The sequence below is a fragment of the Miscanthus floridulus genome, chromosome 19 (genome assembly GCF_019320115.1).
Source record: "Miscanthus floridulus cultivar M001 chromosome 19, ASM1932011v1, whole genome shotgun sequence".
NCBI classification, from domain to species: Eukaryota; Viridiplantae; Streptophyta; class Magnoliopsida; order Poales; family Poaceae; genus Miscanthus; species Miscanthus floridulus.
Genome location: NC_089598.1, coordinates 24,922,122 through 24,943,405, shown reverse-complemented (window position 1 = coordinate 24,943,405; position 21,284 = coordinate 24,922,122). Strand labels below are relative to the sequence as shown.

The following is a 21,284-nucleotide window of genomic DNA, read 5'->3' as shown; positions in this document are numbered from 1 at the left end:
AAATACCAAGGAGACAATCAAGACACAATGATTTTTCCTTCGAGATTCACTTGCTTGCCGGCAAGCTAGTCCTAGTTGTGGTGATTCACTCACTTAGAGGTTCACGCGCTAATTGGCATCACACGCCAAACCCACAACCGGATGCTGCACAACCAACATAAGATAAGGATCAAGCAATCCACTAGATTACCTTTTGGCTCTCCGCCGAGAAAAGGTCAAGAACTCCTCACAATCACCATGATCAGAGCTGGAGACAAGCACCTTCCTCCACTCGACGATCCTCGCTGCTCTAAGAGTAACAAGCGAATTTCGCAGCGAAACACAAACACCATGTGCCTCTAGATGCAATCACTCAAGCAATGCACTTGGATTCACTCCCAATCTCACAAAGATGATGAATCTATGACAGAGATGAGTGGGATGGCTTTGGCTAAGGTCACACAGTTGCTATGTCAATACAAATGGCCAAGAGAATGAGCTAGAGCTGGCCAAATGCCTTATATAGGCGTCCTCTCGAAATAGAGCCGTTGGGCACCACAGGCAGCTCACTACGTGGTGATCGGACACGTCGGTCAAATCGATCGGACGCTCGGCCCCCTACGTCTAGTCGTGGGATCACTGCCATGTGTCACAACTTCAAACATGCGCCATCCGATCCCAATGGTCAACTTGATCACTCGTGCGGTTAAGTCAAGACCAGACACACTACGGAGATGACCAGACGCACCCTCGCCTAGAGTCCGGTCATGTCTAGTTAGCATCCAGAGAGGCAAAATTGTGACTGAACGCGTCAGGTCACGCATGACTGGACTCATCGGTGAGTCTGATCACCACTGCATTGCTCTAATGCTTGCATCAATGTATGTGCCACTGACCAAGGGTGGCCTTCACTGCGTGCCACTGACCAAACACGATTGCTGAGTCTGGTCACTGCTAGAACAACGTCCGGTCACCTCATGACAACCCCTTCTCAACTCCAACTTTGCCACCCTTGATCAAATGTGCCAACCACCAAGTGTATCATCCTGTGCATGTGTGTTAGCATATTTTTCACAAACATTTTCAAGGGTGTTAGCACTCCACTAGAATCTAAAAGCATATGCAATGAGTTAGAGCATCTAGTGGCAATTTAATAACCGCATTTCGATACGATTTTCACCCCTCTTAATAGTACGACTATCGATCCTAAATGTGATCATACTCGTTAAGTGTCTTGATCACTAAACCAAAAAGCTCCTATCAAGTTTCACCTTTGCCTTGAGCTTTTTATTTTTTCTCTTTCTTCTTTTCCATGTCCAAGCACTTGATCATCACCATGGTCACACCATCATCATGATCTTTACCATTGCTCCACCACTTGGAATAGTGCTACCTATCTCATGATCACTTAGATAAACTAGGTTAGCACTTAGGGTTTCATCAATTCACCAAAACCAAACTAGAGCTTTCAATCTCCCCCTTTTTGGTAATTCATGACAACCCTTTCACAAAGATATGAATTGAAATTCATTTGAATCCATGTTGCTTGCCCAAGCATATTTACTATGTGTAAAAGAATATGGACAAGTTTAATGAACCCCCATTGGTAGCATTTGCTCCCCCTACATATGTGCTAAGAGTTTGGATTGAAGCTTGCACATATGCATGGATTTGAGTTATGGGAGAGTAATGTCTACCAAATGATGCTAAGGTATAAGAGATGGACCTTTGAAGCGTGATACCAATCGGAGTGCACCAATATACCATCCTTCGCACCATTAGTAACTAGACATACACAAAAACTAGAATACCCCATGAGATCAATATTAGAAGCAAGGGTCTAGTTTTCACAATATAAGCACAAATCTAGTTACTCAACCTATGCATGCTAGTTTTTCATTTCATCATTTAAACCTACAACTAGCATACACCACACAAGCATGTAATTTTTAAATTTAAAACTTGTGCCATGCAAACAAACATATGAAATGCACACTCAAATGCATCAATTAAGTTTATGAGCTTGCTCCCCCCTACTTGTGTGCTTAAATTTTAATTGATCCCCTTACTTTCTCATATCTCTCCCCCTATGTTAAAGTTCTCCCCCTTTGTCATCTTTTCACTATCTTTGTGCAATTTCTCCCCCTTTGTCATCAATGACCACAAAGGTTCAATTTTAGATAGGTTAAGATTATCACTGTCAATCAATGGGGTGAGGATCATTTTCTCATATTTGGTCCAATCTAGAACACTTGCTAAAGATATTTAACTCGGTTTGATCTAAGGACGAGTTTCTTCACATCTTATTTCAAGGGTTATCTTGTACCATGTTAAGTTGAATACTTATAGCTCATTTTCTAGATTAAACACTAGGTTCACAAGGCCACAAACATGTCATATGCTACCACTAGATCAAATCAAGCATAGAAGCAATAATGGTAACATACAAGCATCAAATCATTTGATTTTCATAAATGAGCCTAAGACATGTGAGGTATGACTAGATGCACTAAACAAGTTCTTAGCAAAGAATGTATGCATGCCAATCAACTTTTACCTTGGATTGCTCAAAGGAGAGGCATGTGATATAAGTAGAGGTGCATCAACACATATTTGAGAAATCCAATATGTTCAACTCATTCCTTAGCTTGCAAAACCTTTTCTCTTCCAATGGCTTAGTGAATATATCATCAAGTTGATCTTCATTGCCCACACTTTCAATGCAAATGTCCCCTTTTTGTTGGTGATCTCTAATGAAATGGTGGCGGACATCAATGTGCTTTTGTTGATGCAAAAGTGGATCTGCAAACACAAAGGGCTAATACCCGAATCGATATCCAAAGCGTGCCAGTCGATTTGACCTGTTAATCGACAAGGATGAAGATACGAGCACTTTGGTCCTGACAACAGTGATACGCCCAAAAGTCACGGCCAAGAGGTACTCACACGGAACTCGAGAATCGCCGAAGGTCGCACTGAAGCTATGCAACTCGCCGAATCAATGAGAACTCGTAAAAAGGAAAAATATGCAAATTGACGAAGTCGCCGAAAAGTAAGTAGATGCAAATAGGAGTAAAAATTGGTTTTGATATTGATTGATATATCTATTACATTGCCCCTCACTCCATATTTATACCCTGATCTAAAGAGACACAACCAAACACAACTAGGACACCAAGCCCATATCTAAGGAAACACGTGACTCTTACATGAATCATACTCTAACAAATATAGAAAAGGAAATCAACTCCTATCTATTTCCCTGTCCGCCTCAATTACGATGGAAATCTCACCGTCCTCCTTTCCATCGGCATACTCCCTGTTTCATCGGTAGTAGTCTTCAAGTCTTCCTTCATCGGCATCGACAATAACATCTCCAACCTTATCGGCAACGCCCGAGTCTAAATCAACCTTTCCATCAATCACCACCATTCATCGGCAACCATCTTTACAGACTGATTTTCATCGGCTGTCAGCATACACAGTAACTTTCCTCTGCCGATAAGCCCACTCTGATCATTTTGACACGTGCAAAAAATGGTGTCAACACATGCCCCCTAATTTCGGAGTATAAAACCATTAATGCTCTGAAATTTACTCTAGATAACGTTTGCCTTCGCCCAATTACCGTAACTCATTCTTCAAGCCAAAACTTGATCTGTTATCAAATCTAATCAAATCTAATCCTGATTCACGCACCTCAGTAAATATCGCACAATTTCCAACCACTCTTGCCCTGATTATGGTTAAGATACCGAAACAATAATCCATCGGCAGATCCTAACATAATAATGCCGCCATTTTCAGAATTAAAATATCCTGTACCGAGATCTCTTCCAAATCATGATTACTTGTCATCAAATCATCTGTACAATTCCTTGATTATCGCGTGAATAGTTACCATATCCATCTGAACCATCTCGACCTACATGCGCGCGGCATAGAGATAAGTCCAAAATACCCATATTCCGAGCGGCTTATAAATAGATTTCTCCGGAACGCTCATCTTCTACCCTCAAACCCCAATCTTCGGCATTCTCTCTTTCCGGCGACGACTCCGATGAACAACTGCGCGACCTCAACCAACAAGAACTTTTCTCCAGCGTCAACCTCGAGTCTCCAGCTCGTGCCCCCATCTACCTCAAGATAATGGCAATCAACTTCAACGTCCCTGCGGTTCGTTCCACTTCCATTACCTCTTACCTCGATTCCTCTGGTCTTTGCGAGTTCATACAGTTGGTAATTTTTCCTCTTTTTTTTCCTTCTTCGGATCCTCCAAACTTAGGAACTTCACAACAAATTAGTTATTCCAACCGATCAGCCACATGTCCAATGCCTAGGACCAATGGGTAACCTAGATCCAACTGATCTGATTAATACAGAAGTCAATAGAATCCCCTTTAGAGCCCAAAATTTCTCTCTGAATTTATGGAAAGATACATTCCGATCTTGGCCCAAAACCACCAAAGGGTGGAAAGATTGGTACTTAAGGGTCAATAGGTCGATGCAAGTATACTGGGCAGAACGGAAGCTAGACCAATGCATTAGGCTATCTATTGCCGATATGCAAAAGAATGAGTCAATGATGATTGCAGCTGCTTACTTCTGGTCAGACACAACAAACACTTTTATGTTTGGACATGGCCCAGCTACTCCCACACTTGCCGATGTCCACATGCTCACTGGCTTGGATATTTCAACTGCCGATGAAGGCTCCAGCTATGGCAGAAAATCTGAATATAGGGTGAATACCCGCAACATCGGCGGTTGGACGGGATACATTCAAGAATGCCAGAAGACCGGGACAATTAACCAGAGGGAACATGCCACATTCTTGAATATGTGGTTAGAAAAAATTATCTTCTGTGGTCGATCAGTAGGACCAACCAACGCCTTTCTCCCCGCAGCTGAACTTTTGGCTAATGGTGTAAGGTTCCCTCTTGGCCGATACCTTCTGAGCTCCACTTATCATCTTCTTCATCAAGTGTCTCAGAAACTTTTGCTTGGCGAACCCATCGGCAACTTAGGAGGCCCGTGGTGGTTTATCAACATGTGGCTGAATGCCCATATGCACAAGCGTTTGCAGTGGGACTTCTTTGCCCAACAATTCCCACGAGAAATTGCTGAAGACCACATGCTTAGGGATGAGGAATCGGCAACACGCTCACCCCTCAATTTTGGTGAAGCCATAATTGTCCTCCCTGGAACAGAGGCCAATGAAGACCAGATCGGCAGATTCTTCCAAAGCTTCTACAATGGTCTTTCTCATGATCATAGGGCCTGGGTACCTTATATCGACGAAGAAAATAGATTTCCCCTTCTTTTCAACTTTGCCGATGACACTCTGAATCAGGATAATGAACTCATGATGTCCATCATTACTCCCAGGGCAATCCCAGTAAACACATTCGGTAGCGGGAAAAACACCAATATCATGTATGAATTTTACAATCCATCGGCAGTATCCCATCAATTAGCTTTTGGACAACTGCCAATCAAACTTTGTTTTGCCGATGTGATCAAACCCAGAGAAACAATCACTTGCGGAACAGATTGGAACAGGGTAGTGCGACTTCCCCCCAATGCCGATACTACAGATGTTGATATATCCAACTGGACGCCAGTATCTTTCATCACCGAATCATATAAGCAATGGTGGCGAGAGTGGAAGGAACAATTGTTTGCAACATCTGCTCACTCATATCGGCACATGATCGACCCTGAATACGCCGTTCCTGATGACGCAGTAAGTTTCTTTTAACTCCCTTCCGCCTTTTCCTTTCATATATCGGTAACTAACTTTCTCGTGACAGGTTAACAACCCAGCACCATCTGTGAGCAAAAGTGGGAAACCCTTCAATCTTCAGCCTGTTTCCCCGATATCACCGATCGGCTACAACGCCCCCACCTTAGCTGCTTTGACTCACTAGAAGACCCATGCCAAGACCATCACTTCCAAGTCCAAATTGGCTACAACTAGGGCCACTCCATTGGCTACCGCTACAACCCTGATCAAGGCATTCAAGGTAACAACCCTGTTTATTTCTACTCATGCCGATCACAAGCTGTATTAACGTTAATCATCAGGGTGTAAGAGCCGCTGCTGGATCGTCATTGGCAATTCCTCCGACATCAAGCACTACTACTTCTGACAATCCTTCAGAGGTATTCCTTTGATTTTACATTTTATCTGTTAAATATCATACCTTACACTTGTTTTGCAGCAACAAATGGGTACATCGGCAAGCGTACCAGATGTTCAAGCTCCACAACCAACAAGTGCCGATACCCCCCAGCCAACCGTTGCTGAGGCCCAAGCAAAGCGCAAAGCCTTAACAGATGCCGAGGCACAGCCAAAACGACAGAAGTCCATGCCGATCCCCCATCTGCCCCAACGTCTGCAAGCCGGCCAGAATCAATCGATGCAACTGAGCAAGCAGTTAATCCTCCTGTACAGGACATACCATCGGTCATCATACCCCAAGGGCCAACTACCGATGAGGCCACAGAGGATATCCCATCGGCAAGTTCAGCCGATCCTCCACACGGCATACTCCAGGCTGCCTCCTCCAGCCAAGTACAGGAAATTGCCTTGAAATAGGTAAGCCGATTGACCTAGTCGATTTATAATATTCATACTTATCCTTAACTGACCTCCTTTTCTTTTTTTCAGGAACAAGACTCCCCAAACAGCCTATTTTCCTTTGCCATTGATGTTTCCGATGATGATGGAGAGGAAACAAGTTCTTCCCTTGCACTGGGAACAATATCGGTAGAAATTAAGTCCAAGTTGGAAGCTCTCCTGGACTTGTTATAGCAGGATACCGCCCAACTGGTAGAGGACTTGGACCCCGCAAAGGCAATTTTCAAAACAATCCGTGGCCAGGTCCCTGCCGATGTTGAAGAAGTACTCTTCCCAGCAGCCCATTTAGAAAGCCGCCAACTGCAATATCAACGGGCTGCTCAACGTATTGCCGATAGAGCAGCTCAAGCTCAACTCAAAGAAGAGATGCTACAACTGAAACAAATTGCCGATGAAAAGCACAAGGGCATCGGCAACTTGCAGACTTCGGGCGCTGAACTTAAGCAGAAAATCTTAGATTTATCGGCAAAGAAGATGGCTCTATTGGCTGAATTGAAAGAAGTCGATGCAGCCTTAACTCATGCTCAACAAGAAGAAAGCCAGCTACCCAATGCCATCAAGGCCCTTCAGCAAGAAAGAGACATCCAAGCTCGCAAAGCTTTGGCCATGAAGAAAAAACTCAAGCCTGTGGAGGGTGCTACCGATGACGACATCAAAGAAATGGAGGAAGCCGACCAGATTCGCCTGCGTGCGATATTAGCTATCCAATCCTTGTTAAACTTGTAATCTTGTTTATTGTATCGGCACTTTATGAGACATTGACATCCTTGTATAATTCTAGCCGATAGGACTGTTATCGGCACTTATACTTTTATGCATCCATCCAGATACTAGGGTAATATTTCTTTAAATATTTTCCATTTAATGCTCTGGGAAACACAACCCCTTCGAGGGTTTCTAGAATATATGCGTTACCAGGAGCAGACTGATTTATCCGATATGGACCTTCCCAATTAGGAGACCACTTTCCAAACTTTGAACTTTTAGTCCCAATCGGTAAAATCAATTTCCAGACCAGATCCCCATCGGCAAACTCCTTTACCTTCACCCTCTTGTCATACCATCTGGCTACTCTTTTCTTATTTTCTTCGATGCTAACTAAAGCCCTTAACCGATGACCCGCCACATCTTCCAACTCATCCTTCATAAGAATATCATAATCATCGGCTGTCAGCTGATTTTGAGAATGTATTCGCCTAGAGCCAGTTTTAATTTCCCAAGGCAATACTGCATCGTGTCCATATACTAACTGATAAGGCGTTACTTTGGTTGCACCATGATATGACATCCGATGTGACCACAAGGCTTCATTTAATACTGTATGCCACCTCTTAGGATTTTCTTTAATTTTGCGCTTAATGAGTTTGATGATCCCTTTGTTAGAAGCCTCAGCCTGACCATTAGCTTGAGCATAATATGGAGAAGAATTTAAAACTTTAATTCCCATACCTACAGCAAACTCGTCAAATTCTCCCGATGTAAACATAGTACCCTGATCGGTAGTGATAGTCTGAGGAATACCAAATCGATAAACAATATGCTCTTTCACAAAATCGATCATATTAGCCGATGTCACTTTTTTTAAAGGAATTGCCTCAACCCATTTTGTGAAATAATCGGTAGCAACCAGAATAAATTTATGTCCTTTGCTTGATGGTGGATAAATCTGACCGATGAGATCGATAGCCCATCCCTGGAACGGCCAAGGTTTAATTATAGGGTTTATAGCCGATGCAGGCGCTCTTTGAATATTACCAAACTTTTGACACCCCTGACATCCTTTAAAATATTTAAAACAATCTTCAAGAATAGTCGGCCAATAGTATCCATTCCTTCTGATCATCCACTTCATCTTGAAAGCCGATTGATGCGCCCCACACACTCCTTCATGAATTTCACCCATCAAGCTTTTCGATTCATCACTGCTAACACATCTAAGTAAAACTCCATCTATAGTTCGATAATATAATTCATCATCGAGGAGCACATACTTGGTAGCTTGGAACCTTATACGTCTTTCAACCTTTTTATATGGATCCTTTAAATAATCGACAATCTCCTTCCTCCAGTCATCGGTATCAACTGCCGATGTTAGCACTTCCTAAATAGGCTGATACCCTGAAGCATGCTGAGCTAGTCGATTAGCCTCCTCATTATGCAGTCGAGAAATATGTTCAAGACGAAAATCTCTAAATCCTTTCAACAATTGCAAACATCTTTCATAATACGAAATTAAAACTTCACTTCGGCATTCATAAATTCCAGCCAATTGATTTATAACTAGCATAGAATCACCAAAGATTTCAACAGCATCGGCACATATCTCCTTCAGTAATTCTAACCCTTTTATCAAGGCTTGGTATTCAGCCTGATTGTTTGTCGATGTAGCAACAATCGGCAATGAAAACTCATACTTCCTTCCTTGAGGTGAAATTAACACAATGCTGATACCTGCTCCTTCACCACATGTGGACCCATCAAAGAAAAGTGTCCAGGGAGCAACCTCCAGAGAGTCCACTGTATTACAATGCTGAGTGACAAAATCAGCCATAACTTGCCCCTTAACTGCCTTAGTTGATTCGTAACGTAGTTCAAATTCTGATAATGCCAAAATCCACTTGCCGATTCTACCACTTAATATCGGCATAGACAGCATATGCTTGACTACGTCGTCTTTGCATATGACCGTACATTCAGCAGATAACAAATAATGTCTTAATTTGACACAGGAAAAGTATAAACACAGACATAATTTTTCGATGGCCGAATACCTTGTCTCAGCATCCACTAACCTTCTGCTCAAATAATAAATAACACGTTCTTTCCCTTCAAATTCTTGAATAAGAGTTGAACCGATAACGGTATCATCAGTTGACAAATACAATCTGAAGGGTTCCCCGTGTTGAGGTGGAACTAGCACTGGAGGATTTGTTAAATATTTCTTAATTTCATCGAGGGCTAACTGCTGCTCAGCTCCCCATACAAATTCCTGATCGGCTTTCAATTTAAGTAATGGACTGAAAGCCTTGATCTTACCCGACAGATTAGATATGAATCTTCTAATGAAATTAATCTTACCGATCAAAGATTGCAATTCAGTCTTATTGGCAGGAGCAACCACCTTGTTAATTGCATCAATAGACTTCCTACTGATTTCGATGCCCCGCTGATGCACCATAAAACCCAAGAATTGTCCTGCCGATACACCAAATGCACATTTATTAGAATTCATCTTCAATCCATGCTTCCTTGTGCACTCCAGTATCTTTTGTAGATCGGCTAAATGTTTTGTGACATCTCCAGACTTAATCACTACATCATCAATGTAGATCTCCACTAATGTGCCGTTGTATTCATGAAAAATAAAGTTCATAGCTCTTTGATAAGTAGCGCCGGCATTTTTCAAACCAAATGTCATGACTATCCACTCAAACAACCCCACATGACCTGGACATCTGAAAGCAGTCTTGAGAATATCTTCTTCAGCCATGAATATTTGATTGTAACCTGCATTACCATCCATGAAGCTGATAATTTGATGTCCGGCTGCAGCATCAATCAACAAATCAGCAATCGACATTGGATAGCCATCCATCAGTGTGGCTTTGTTGAGATTCCTGAAATCAATACAAACACGAAGTTTTCCATTTTTCTTATAAACAGGAACCACATTAGAGATCCACTCTGCATATTGACACTGCCGAATAAACTTTGCCTCAATTAATTTAGTTATTTTGGCCTTAATATCAGGAAGTATATTAGGGTTGCATCGGCGCGCTGGCTGTTGATGTGGCCGAAATCCAGATTTGATAGGTAACCGATGTTCAACTATCGATCGGTCTAATCCAGACATCTTAGTATAATCCCAAGCAAAACAATCTTTATACTCTTTTAACAAATCAGTTATTCGCTGCTTACACTTGGAATCTAACTTAGCACTAATAAAAGTAGGTCTTGACCTATCGCCATCACCAATATCTACTTCTACTAAATCATCTGCCGACGTAAACCCTTGACCTAATTTTCCATCATCGGCAAACCTATCCATTAAAACTCTTCTTCAGAACCGACTGCTTGGATCGGTGGAATTTCATAATCAGCAACTCTAAGGAACTCTTTTTCCCAAATTTCTCCTGATATGCATTTAGTTCGCTCATAAGTATCTGATTCTGCCGATGCGATGATATAAGAAGAATCACCAGGGACAACCTCAATCTTATCCCCAATCCACTGAACAAGGCATTGATGCATTGTAGAAGGAACACAACAATTAGCATGAATCCAATCCCTCCCTAGAAGCAAATTATATGCACCCTTGCCATTAATAACAAAGAACGTCGTCGGTAAGGTTTTGCTGCCGATGGTCAATTCAACGCATACTGCCCCTTTAGCTGGTGACACATTGCCTTCAAAATCCTTCAGCATCATATCGGTTTTGGTCAAGTCTTGATCTCCCTTACCAAGTTTCCGATACATCACATAAGGCATAATATTAATCGCAGCCCCTCCATCGATAAGTATCTTAGACACAGGCTGCCCATCAACTCTGCCTTTCACAAACAAAGCCTTAAGATGCTGTCTCTCGTCATCGGTAGGTTTCTCAAAAACAACCATCATTGGATCTAGTGTCAACTGAGCTACTTGACCAGAGAGAACAACTTCTTCCTCATTATTAGATAGTGCCAAAAACTCCATCGGCAACATGAATACCATATTAACATCTGCCGATGGACCCTTATTTTTGTGTTTTACCTGCCACTGCTGATGACCAGACCTCTCATTGGAGGAATTTTCCTCTCAGTATAAATCCTCCTGATGTTCACATTGCATTCTCCTTTTCTGTGTCTATGTCAGACCCTCCGGGCACCATCGAGGAAACTTGGTTTTCCAAACCGGTTGATAACAGGTCCTAGTTGATTCTACACGGCGTATATTAGGGTCCCTGTAGAATATTTCTTCATCAGGAACTCTTGCGTTTGCCATCTCCTCAAGCTCCTCTTGATTCCTTGGAAAATATCCAGCGCATTTACCAAGCCTTTCATGTACACTAAGTCTGCCTCCCAGCCGATCATGTACTGATGCTCTGCCTCTGATTGGCTCATTGATAAATAAACCCTGATTGCCAGGTTGAAACCTCCTTTCTGACCAATTGACCCCATAATAACCATTGCACTCAGGGCAATTTTCAACAGTTGGCAATTTAATACCTTCTTCCCAGCAATGGATGAAAAACGGGCACCTCCAATGATCTTTATGCCGATGCCATTCTTCCCGATGTCTCTCTTCTTGCTGTTGTCGATATCGGTCATTACGCTGACGCCAACCCTCCTGCTACCTTCGATGAGTAACCACAATGCCAGGTCGAGGAGGGTTTTTGGAACTACTGCTTTCTCCCAGCAAACCCTTACTTTTTGCATCATCGGTAGTTATCCGATGTTGGGGATCCACTGATGCGTTTTTCTCATCAGCCTCTGACGTCAATACCTTGGTCTTCCCTTTGGCCTCCAACGTATTTGCTGGAAAAGGGTGTTGATCAATTTTCATCGGCTTCTGGGCATTAGAAGTACCAAACTTAATTCTCCCAGATTCAATAGCCTATTATAACTATTGCCTGAACACCTTGCACTCATTTGTACTGTGTGAAGTTGCATTGTGCTATTTGTAGTACAAGATCTTCTTCAACTCTTCTGCCGATGGGATCACATGATTAGGTGACAGCTTAATTTGGCCCTCTTGAAGCAGAAGATCAAATATCTTGTCGGCCTTGGTGATATCAAAGGTAAACTTTTCTGGCTCTTTCTGACCAAAGGGACAAGATATCGGCCTTTTATTCTTAACCCACTCAGCTAAGCCGATAACTGGTTCTTCATCAGAATCGGAATCTCCTACTTCTTCAACAAATCATACTTTTTTACTCCAATTCTTTTTAGGTTCAAAAACCCTAGTGTCTTGATCAGAAATCCTTTGCACAAGATGACTGAGACTTTCAAACTCCTGAGAAGCATATCTGTCTTTAAGATGTGGCAGTAACCCTTGGAAAGCCAGATCGGCAAGCTGCCGATCATCCAGCACCAGACTGTAGCACTTATTCTTTACATCTCTTAGCCTTTGCACAAAGCTTTCTACCGATTTATCATTACGCTGTCTCAATTTTACTAAATCGGTAAGCTTCTTTTCATGGATTCCAGCAAAGAAATACTTATGAAATTGTTTTTCTAGATCAGCCCAAGTAATAATAGAATTTGGTGGTAATGAAATGAACCATGTAAACGCCGATCCAGACAAAGATGATGAAAATAATCGAACTCTTAATTCATCTCTGCTAGCTGCCTCTCTACATTGAATAATGAAGCGATTGACGTGTTCCATTGTTGATGTATCATCTTGCCCAGAGAATTTAGTGAAATCTGGTACCTTGTACCGATTTGGGAGAGGAATTAAATCATATGCAGGAGGGTATGGAGTCCGATAAGAATAAGTATTGACCTTGGGCTTTATCCCAAACTGATCCTTCATAATTTCTGCTATCTTATCGGCCCAAAAAGCATCAGCTTCCTGCTGACGAACTGGCTGAATTTCTATAGGAGGGGCTTGCTGATATCCCTCCACATATCTTTGTGGCCCACGATCTCCAGCAATCGGCATATTTGCCGTTACTTGTGGTCCATTAACCTGTTGGAAAGGATTCATCGGCTGAGCTGCCGATGCTTGATTCTGGAAACCAGCTTGCATATGACCTTGTTGAATCCCTGCAACCTGCTGATTTTGCTGAACTATATGTTGAACAGGTAACTGTCCTGACCAACCATTATTAGAACTCATCGGTACAAAACTTACCGATGACTGGTAATTTGTTGACATTATCGGATAATTATAACCAGCTTGAGGCATGAACTGAACCCCAGTTTGACTCATAGCGGGGGCTTTCTGCTGCATCGGCAATAAGCTTGCCGATGGACTTGAATTGGGTGTTTGAACCAAAGGCATCTGGAAACCTCCTGGAGTTGGTTGCACAGTAGTTGCTGTAGCATATTGAGGCACTTGAGCCATCGGCGAAACAGCCGATGGTATAGGAGCTTTTCCTACTGCATCAAACACTTGAGGTAACCCAGGATTGAAAGTAGATGACTCCGGAGGCATACCATATCCCCACCAATTAGCAGGAATCTGGCTATTCTGAGACACAGGGCCTGACATAGCTGATGCCAATAGATCTGTATTAAGCTAAACTCGTCCTCCTGGTAGTACCTGATCTGATCATATCGGTGTAGATTGAATATTAGGTAAGCCTGCCGATACTAGAGGGGAAGTAACTTCTGTACCCACAATGGCCGAGGGAGCCGATGGAGTATTGACAGATGCCGGCTCTGGTTGGTGATAGGTAGGCCCAACGTAATGCGGTGACGCTTGTCCTTCTTTGAGAGTTCGAACCACAGCATTATGAACGGTATTGGACAGGACATTGGAATGATTAATCAAAGCATGATTTACTGCAGAATTAACCATCTCTTGAAGTTTACCAGGATTGGAGTCAAAGGTAACCTGCCGAGGCAACGGCAAATCTTGCTTCTGGATGACTTGTCCACTCTTGTTCAGGCTAAACGATTTCAGACAAAGCTGCCTGTATTCTTCTACAGCCTTTTCTATAGCCTGCCTCTGCTCTTCCTTAAGATCTTCAGATACCGCGATAATGTTCCCTGAATCGATCTCGGAATTGAACATATTGATCGGATTGATTTGTCCCACCGAGCGTGCCAAAAGATGTGTTGATGCAAAAGTGGATCTGCAAACACAAAGGGCTAATACCCGAATCGATATCCAAAGCGTGCCAGTCGATTTGACCTGTTAATCGACAAGGATGAAGATACGAGCACTTTGGTCCTGACAACAGCGATACGCCCGGAAGTCACGGCCAAGAGGTACTCACGCGGAACTCGAGAATCGCCGAAGGTCGCACTGAAGCTATGCAACTCGCCGAATCAATGAGAACTCGTAAAAAGGAAAAATATGCAAATTGACGAAGTCGCCGAAAAGTAAGTAGATGCAAATAGGAGTAAAAATTGGTTTTGATATTGATTGATATATCTATTACATTACCCCTCACTCCATATTTATACCCTGATCTAAAGAGACACAACCAAACACAACTAGGACACCAAGCCCATATCTAAGGAAACACGTGACTCTTACATGAATCATACTCTAACAAATATAGAAAAGGAAATCAACTCCTATCTATTTCCCTGTCCACCTCAATTACGATGGAAATCTCACCGTCCTCCTTTCCATTGGCATACTCCCTGTTTCATCGGCAGTAGTCTTCAAGTCTTCCTTCATTGGCATCGACAATAACATCTCCAACCTTATCGGCAACGTCTGAGTCTAAATCAACCTTTCCATCAATCACCACCATTCATCGGCAACCATCTTTACAGACTGATTTTCATCGGTTGTCAGCATACACAGTAACTTTCCTCTGCCGATAAGCCCACTCTGATCATTTTGACACGTGCAAAAAATGGTGTCAACAGCTTTGTTCTTGCATGTTAAACCGGATTGATAGTTAGCTTGATTGCACTCTCATTGTCACAAAGCAATGGCACTTTCTTGAACTTAATTCCAAAGTCATTCAAGGTAGCCTTCATCTGAAGTATTTGTGCACAACAACTACCAGCGGATATGTATTTGGCTTCGGCGGTTGATAATGCAACGCTATTTTGCTTCTTTGATGACCATGAAACAAGTGATCTTCCCAATGATTGACATGTGCTCGAGGTGCTCTTCCTTTCAATCTGGCATCCCGCATAATCTGAGTCGGAGTAACCAACTAGCTCAAACTTTGCTCCTTTGGGATACCACAAACCAACATTTTGTGTATGCTTCAAGTATCTCAATATTCTCTTTGTAGCCTTCAAATGACTTTCTCTTGATGAGGCTTGAAATCTTGCACACATGCACACACTAAACATGACATCCGGCCTTGATGCGGTCACATAGAGTAGGCTTCCACTCATAGACCGATACAACTTTTGATTTACCATGTTGCCACTTGCATCACTATCCAAGTTGCCATTTGTTCCCATTGGTGTAATAATGGCCTTTGCCTCATTCATGCCAAACTTCTTGAGCATGTCTTTGATGTACTTGCCTTGACTTACAAATGTACCATTCTTCAATTGCTTGATTTGAAGACCAAGGAAGTAACTCAACTCTCCAATCATGGACATCTCAAACTTATTTGCCATCATCTTTCCAAACTCTTTACAAAAGTCTTGATTGGTTGATCCAAATATGATGTCATCAACATAGATTTGCAACACAAATAAGTCTTTGCCAATATTCTTGGTGAAAAGAGTGGTATCAACCTTGCCCATCATGGACCCTTTAGAGAGTAGGAAGTCCCTCAACCTTTCATACCATGCTCTAGGTGCTTGCTTCAAGCCATATAATGCCTTCTTCAACTAATACACATGGTCAGGCTTCTTGTCATCTACAAAACTGGGAGGTTGCTCAACATATACTTCTTCATTAATGTAGCCATTTGGAAATACACTCTTGATATCTATTTGATATAGCTTGATATTGTGGGCACAAGCATACGCTAGTAAGATTCTAATTTCTTCCAATCTAGCAACTGGGGCATATGTTTCGCCAAAGTTAAGACCAAAGAAAAAAATAGTGCGCTATTTTGCCGCAATAGCGCCGCTATAGCGGCCCACAACACTTGCCGCGATGATATTGTTCGTTTTTGCGCTATGTGCGCTATTGCCGCTATAGCGCACTATCGCGCCGCTAAATGCCCACTATTGCCTGGTTTGCTGGCTGGCCCAAAACTAAAGTGTGGCCCTGTCGAATTTGGCCCACTAATGGCCTGAATAGGGGAGACATATATTAGCAGAGTCATTTTTGCCTGGAAGCCTAGTGTGTGCATGCATGCCACTCGATTCCAGCGGTGGTGGCGTGACGGGCGGGATGCTGGGTGATGGCAGTGGCTGGGTGACGGCGGCGGCATCACAGGCGGGAGGCTGGGCGACGGCGGCGACTTGTCGACGGCGTCGGCTGAGCTGGGCGACCGCGGCGGCACGGGCGGGAGGTTGGGCGACGGCGACGGCGTCGGCTGGGTGACCGCGGCGGCCAGGCTAGGGGGAGGTACCTCACTTGAGGCCACCAATGAGCTCCTATAGTTGCTAGAACGAGCTGCAGTTGCTGTAGCTGCAGGCCACCAACGCCCAACAATGTCTGACCCAAGTGAAAGCACACAAAGTCCTGCTGCCACTGCGCCAACAATAGGCAAATTCTTCTCCCCTGTTCTTCTCCACAATGCCATAGATATGTTGGTCTTCTTTGAATATGAGATTATGAGTAGAGAGTAGTATATGACTATGAGACACTGAGATGAGATTTGATTTCTAGAATTCTAATTTCTAGCCAATAGGGGTAGTGATTTGATTTCAATTTCATATTAGTTAGTGATTTGGACCTGTGTGTATGTACTGTCTACTTTGTAGGCTTATCTAGCATTGTGTCCATAGGCCAGCAATCAAATGATACTGTTGCTGAACCATCTGACCTAGCTTGGAAGCACTGCACAATGCCAGATGTGAACAAGAAAAATTCTCTCAAGTGCAACTACTGTGACAAAACTTATCATGGTGGAATAACTAGAATCAAATACCACCTTGGTAAAGTTCCTAAATGTGGTGTTGCAAAGTGTACTAAAGTTCCATCTGATGTGGAAGAAGAAATGATTAAGTTGCTGTCAAAGAAGTTGGATAACAAGCAAAGGAAGAATATGGAGAAAGAAGAGGATAGAGCTAAAGTCGATTTGAGCCATTCTGAAGGAGAGGAACACAGTGATGCAGATGGCAGCAATTCAGTTATTGTGTTGAAGAAGGTGACATGCAAAGGTGCTTCTTCAGGTGGTCTGATGGATAAGTTCTGTAAACTGACACCAGAAGAAATAGTGGCTGCAAGGAAGGGCAAATCTGTTGTTTCTGATAAGGTTCAATTCAAGCTATCAACTGAAAAAAAGGAAGAGAAAAGGGACAGAGCATGTGAGTACATCTGCCATTTTTTTATGAAGCAGGTATCCTACACAACACTGTTACACTTCCTAGCTTTGATCTTATGCTTGAGGCTATTGGAGACTTTGGCAGGAACTTGAGAGGGCCAACTCCATATGAGATGAGTGGGAAATTCTTACAAAAAAGGAAGAGGAAAGTGCAGGAGTCATTGAAGTCTCACCAAGAGTCTTGGGAGCTAAATGGATGCACAATTATGACAGATGCTTGGATAGACAAGAGAGGTAGAGGTGTGATGAATTTGGTAGTTCATAGTGCATATGGTGTTTGTTTTCTTGATTCAGTGGATTGCTCAGTTGTGAAGAAAGATGGCAGATACATTTTTGAACTGGTTGATAGATGTATTGAGGAAATAGGGGTGCAAAATGTAGTTCAAGTTGTGACTGACAATGCAAAACCCAATGCGGCAGCAGCAAGTTTATTGAAGGCAAAGCACCCCTCTATTTTCTGGAATGGTTGTGCTGCCCATACCATTGATCTAATGCTAGAAGATATAGGAAAGATGCCAAGAGTTGCAGCAACAATTAGCAAAGCAAAGTGCTTGACTGTTTTTCTGTATGCCCATACTAGAGTTTTGAGCCTGATGAGGAAGTTTCTTTCTAGAGATTTGGTGAGGTGTGGTGTTACAAGGGTTGCTACAACTTATCTCAACTTGAATAGCTTGCTAGAAAACAAGAAGCAATTGCAGAGGCTTTTTAGGGAAGATGAGCTCAATGAACTAGGCTACCTAAATAGTGTCAAAGGGAAGAAAGAAACAAGATTGTGAGGTCTGAAACTTTCTAGAAAGGAGTTGAGACTGCTGTTAATTACTTTGAGCCATTAGCTAATGAGTTGAGGAGAATGGACAGTGATGTGCTAGTGTCGATAGAATATCATCGACAGTCCTCCGAGGGGTATCCCACGAAGGTAGATTGATCGGCAGAGGAGCGTGAGATCAAGAACAAGAAGGCAACAGAGACACACGAGTTAGACAGGTTCAGGCTATCAGTATGACGTAATACCCTACTCCTATGGTCTATTAGTTTGTATTAACTATCGTATGATATGCCATGATTTTAGAGGGGGTCCCTGCCCGCCTTATATAGTCCGGGAGGCAGGGTTACAAGTCGGTTAGATCTGAGAGATAACTGGAAAGTAATAACTGATTATAGAAATCTTGGGATCATACATATTCTAACAGATCTCGTAGTATCTTTAGGATATCTTCCCTACATCTTGCGGAAGGCACCGAGCAGAGTCATGCCTCGTAAGGCTTCTTCTTATGGGCTAGGCCACCCCTAGGGGCACAGCCCATATGGTCTGCCATGGGTATCTGAGGTCGTACACCCCATAGCTAGTCCCCGAGCGCTTTGTACCCGTTGTGCAACATCGTCTTAAGCTTGTCTGAGCAAGTGTGATCAACGCCGAGCAGTCAAACTTATGGTCCAACCACCATGCTGAACTGCCGAGCTACGTGAGCCGTCGCCGAGCAGTGTGAACCATTGCCGAGTAGCACAACCTATTGCCAAGCAGGGCGACATGTCGCTGAGCACCGTGAATCATCACCGAGCAGAGTGACCAAAGTATGGCTTGCCATATGGGTGTAAGGAGCTCAAGTTTAGAATCAAAAATTTATCTGTAGTGGACCAAGTGTGCCCACTTAGAGTCCGAACAAACTTGTAGGAGTCAATCTTCCTCTATAGGTAAAGTGTGCCCACTTAGTCCCCGAGCCTAACAGCAGATGATGTAGTCATGTGGTGCCAGGGTTAGAAACTTGAAGAATAGTAGAAAACCAGCCGAGCGGGAAGCCAGTCCTCGGGCATGTCCCAGAAAGAGACAAAGCACATTCACCGCAAGGTGACGTATGCCCACTTAGTCCCTGAGCCTAACAGTAGGTGATGTAGCCACATGCTGTCAGGGTCAGAAATAGAAAAACAAATAAAGACCAATGGAGCAGGCTGCCAGTCCCCATGCTGTAGGCGGAGTTATCAGAGAAATCAAATCGTGGAGAAAAACCGTAGTAAAGGTTGTACAGTGTCAGTTAATTAGCCTTAATAAATGGTGGAGTAGTCGGCGATATTTCGATGAGGAGCAATTGATGGTAGCAACAAACGAGCGACGTGGGCTGAGGTTGCCTGAAAATCCTGGTAACGGCCCATTAAGCCGCATCGAAGAATTCAGAGCGGCGCAGATCACGGGAACGGCTTCCCAAAAACCCTTAAGTCATAAAGTGGGGAAAGTGCTTTATAACAGTACCACCACCCCCCATTCTCCCACCTTTGCCACTTCACCATTTCATCTTCCACCTCAGCCACCACACCTCTAGATTCGCAGCCACACACGTTGCCGATGCTAGATCGCATCTAGATCTGAGTGATGGCGCTGAAGAGGAGAGCCATGAACCCAAAGAAAACAAGCCCAAAGAAGGTAGGAAGTGGAGCCAGTCACGACGAAGAGTGGATGCCGTTGCGCACTTGAGAAGCGGAGCTCGAAAGAATGGTGACGGCGGGCGTGCTTCCTGACCGTGTCACCGTCGAATGGCGGCCAGCTAGTGGTGAGTCCTTTCCAATGCCTAACACCGAAGAAGTTGTAGTCTTTGAAGATTATTTCTTGCATGGATTGGGGTTCCCTGTTCATCCTTTTCTGTGAGATCTGTTGGTATTTTGGTCGATTAGTCTGTGCAATCTCCACCCCAACACTATACTGCACATCTCGATCTTTATTCACTTTTGTGAGGCATTTCTTGGGATTCTGCCACACTTCAACCTCTTTAGACACTTGTTTTGGTTAAAGAAGAAAGGCGACGGTGGGTCCAAGGTGGTCGGCGGCGTATATCTGCAGCTCCGTGACGGAATGGCCAGCGATTATATCAGCGTACCACTGAACACTTCCCTAAAAGGGTGGAATTCCAAGTGGTTCTATATGAAACAGAATCACCCGGCCGTCCGCTGCGACGTTCACCATATCCTGGAGAACCAAAGAAGCTGGTCGGAGAGACCAAGAAGTATCGACATGGAGCAAGTGAAGGAGCACCTTGACTTGATTCAAAGTGTGGAGTTGAGAGGTGAACTTGTGGCAGCAAGCTCCATAGTACGCCATGTCCAGCCTTGCAAGGAGAGGGCCTACCCTGCTTTTGACTACAAGGGCGACAACGACGGAACCCAAGAGAGACCTAAAAGGCTGTCAAGGAAAGAAGTAATAAGCCACGCCATAGAACTATTCACCTCCAGCGCCTCATTTAGCTGGCCGAAAGAAACAAAGGCCTTCAACTATACGAACCCGCCTCCTCAGGTAATCATCTTAACCTGCATTGTTCAAATGTCGATTTGCCAAGCAGGGAAATGACTTACTTATGCAAAGATCCATTCGCAGGATAGGGCAGTATATTTTTCTGACATGCCAAGAGCGGAATGGCCACCAGCGGTGGATGTTCGACTAACAGAACACCCTAAAGAAAGTTCCGTCGGTATCTCATCAGAATCCAGAGATTCGGATGTTGATCACACGGCGCATCCCACCCCGTTATCGGAGAAATCTCAGGGGAAATGGGCAGCGACAGACGAGCCGGCCCAGAAGAAGAGGAAAATGGCGATGGCCGCTCC

General features: G+C 43.5%; 1 protein-coding gene across 1 annotated transcript; it reads left to right on the top strand.

Moving 5' to 3' along the window:
- Window positions 1-16,092: 16,092 nt before the first annotated feature.
- Window positions 16,093-18,469, top strand: LOC136525745 (uncharacterized). The gene is made up of 4 exons (XM_066518628.1): window positions 16,093-16,155; window positions 16,612-16,771; window positions 17,131-17,676; window positions 17,709-18,469. Exons 1-4 carry the CDS (start codon window positions 16,093-16,095, stop codon window positions 18,467-18,469), a joined length of 1,530 nt encoding a protein of 509 aa, XP_066374725.1.
- The last annotated feature ends 2,815 nt before the right edge of the window (window positions 18,470-21,284 follow it).

What these genes read in the sequence shown, in the direction of transcription:
- LOC136525745 (XM_066518628.1), top strand. Translation starts at nt 16,093, where the DNA reads ATGGTCAGGCTTCTTGTCATCTACAAAACTGGGAGGTTGCTCAACATA. An exon ending in GGCGGCCAGGCTAGGGGGAG is followed by an intron (nt 16,772 to 17,130) that starts GTACCTCACTTG and finishes TCTACTTTGTAG; the next exon opens with GCTTATCTAGCATTGTGTCC. An exon ending in AGAGAAAAGGGACAGAGCAT is followed by an intron (nt 17,677 to 17,708) that starts GTGAGTACATCT and finishes TTTATGAAGCAG; the next exon opens with GTATCCTACACAACACTGTT.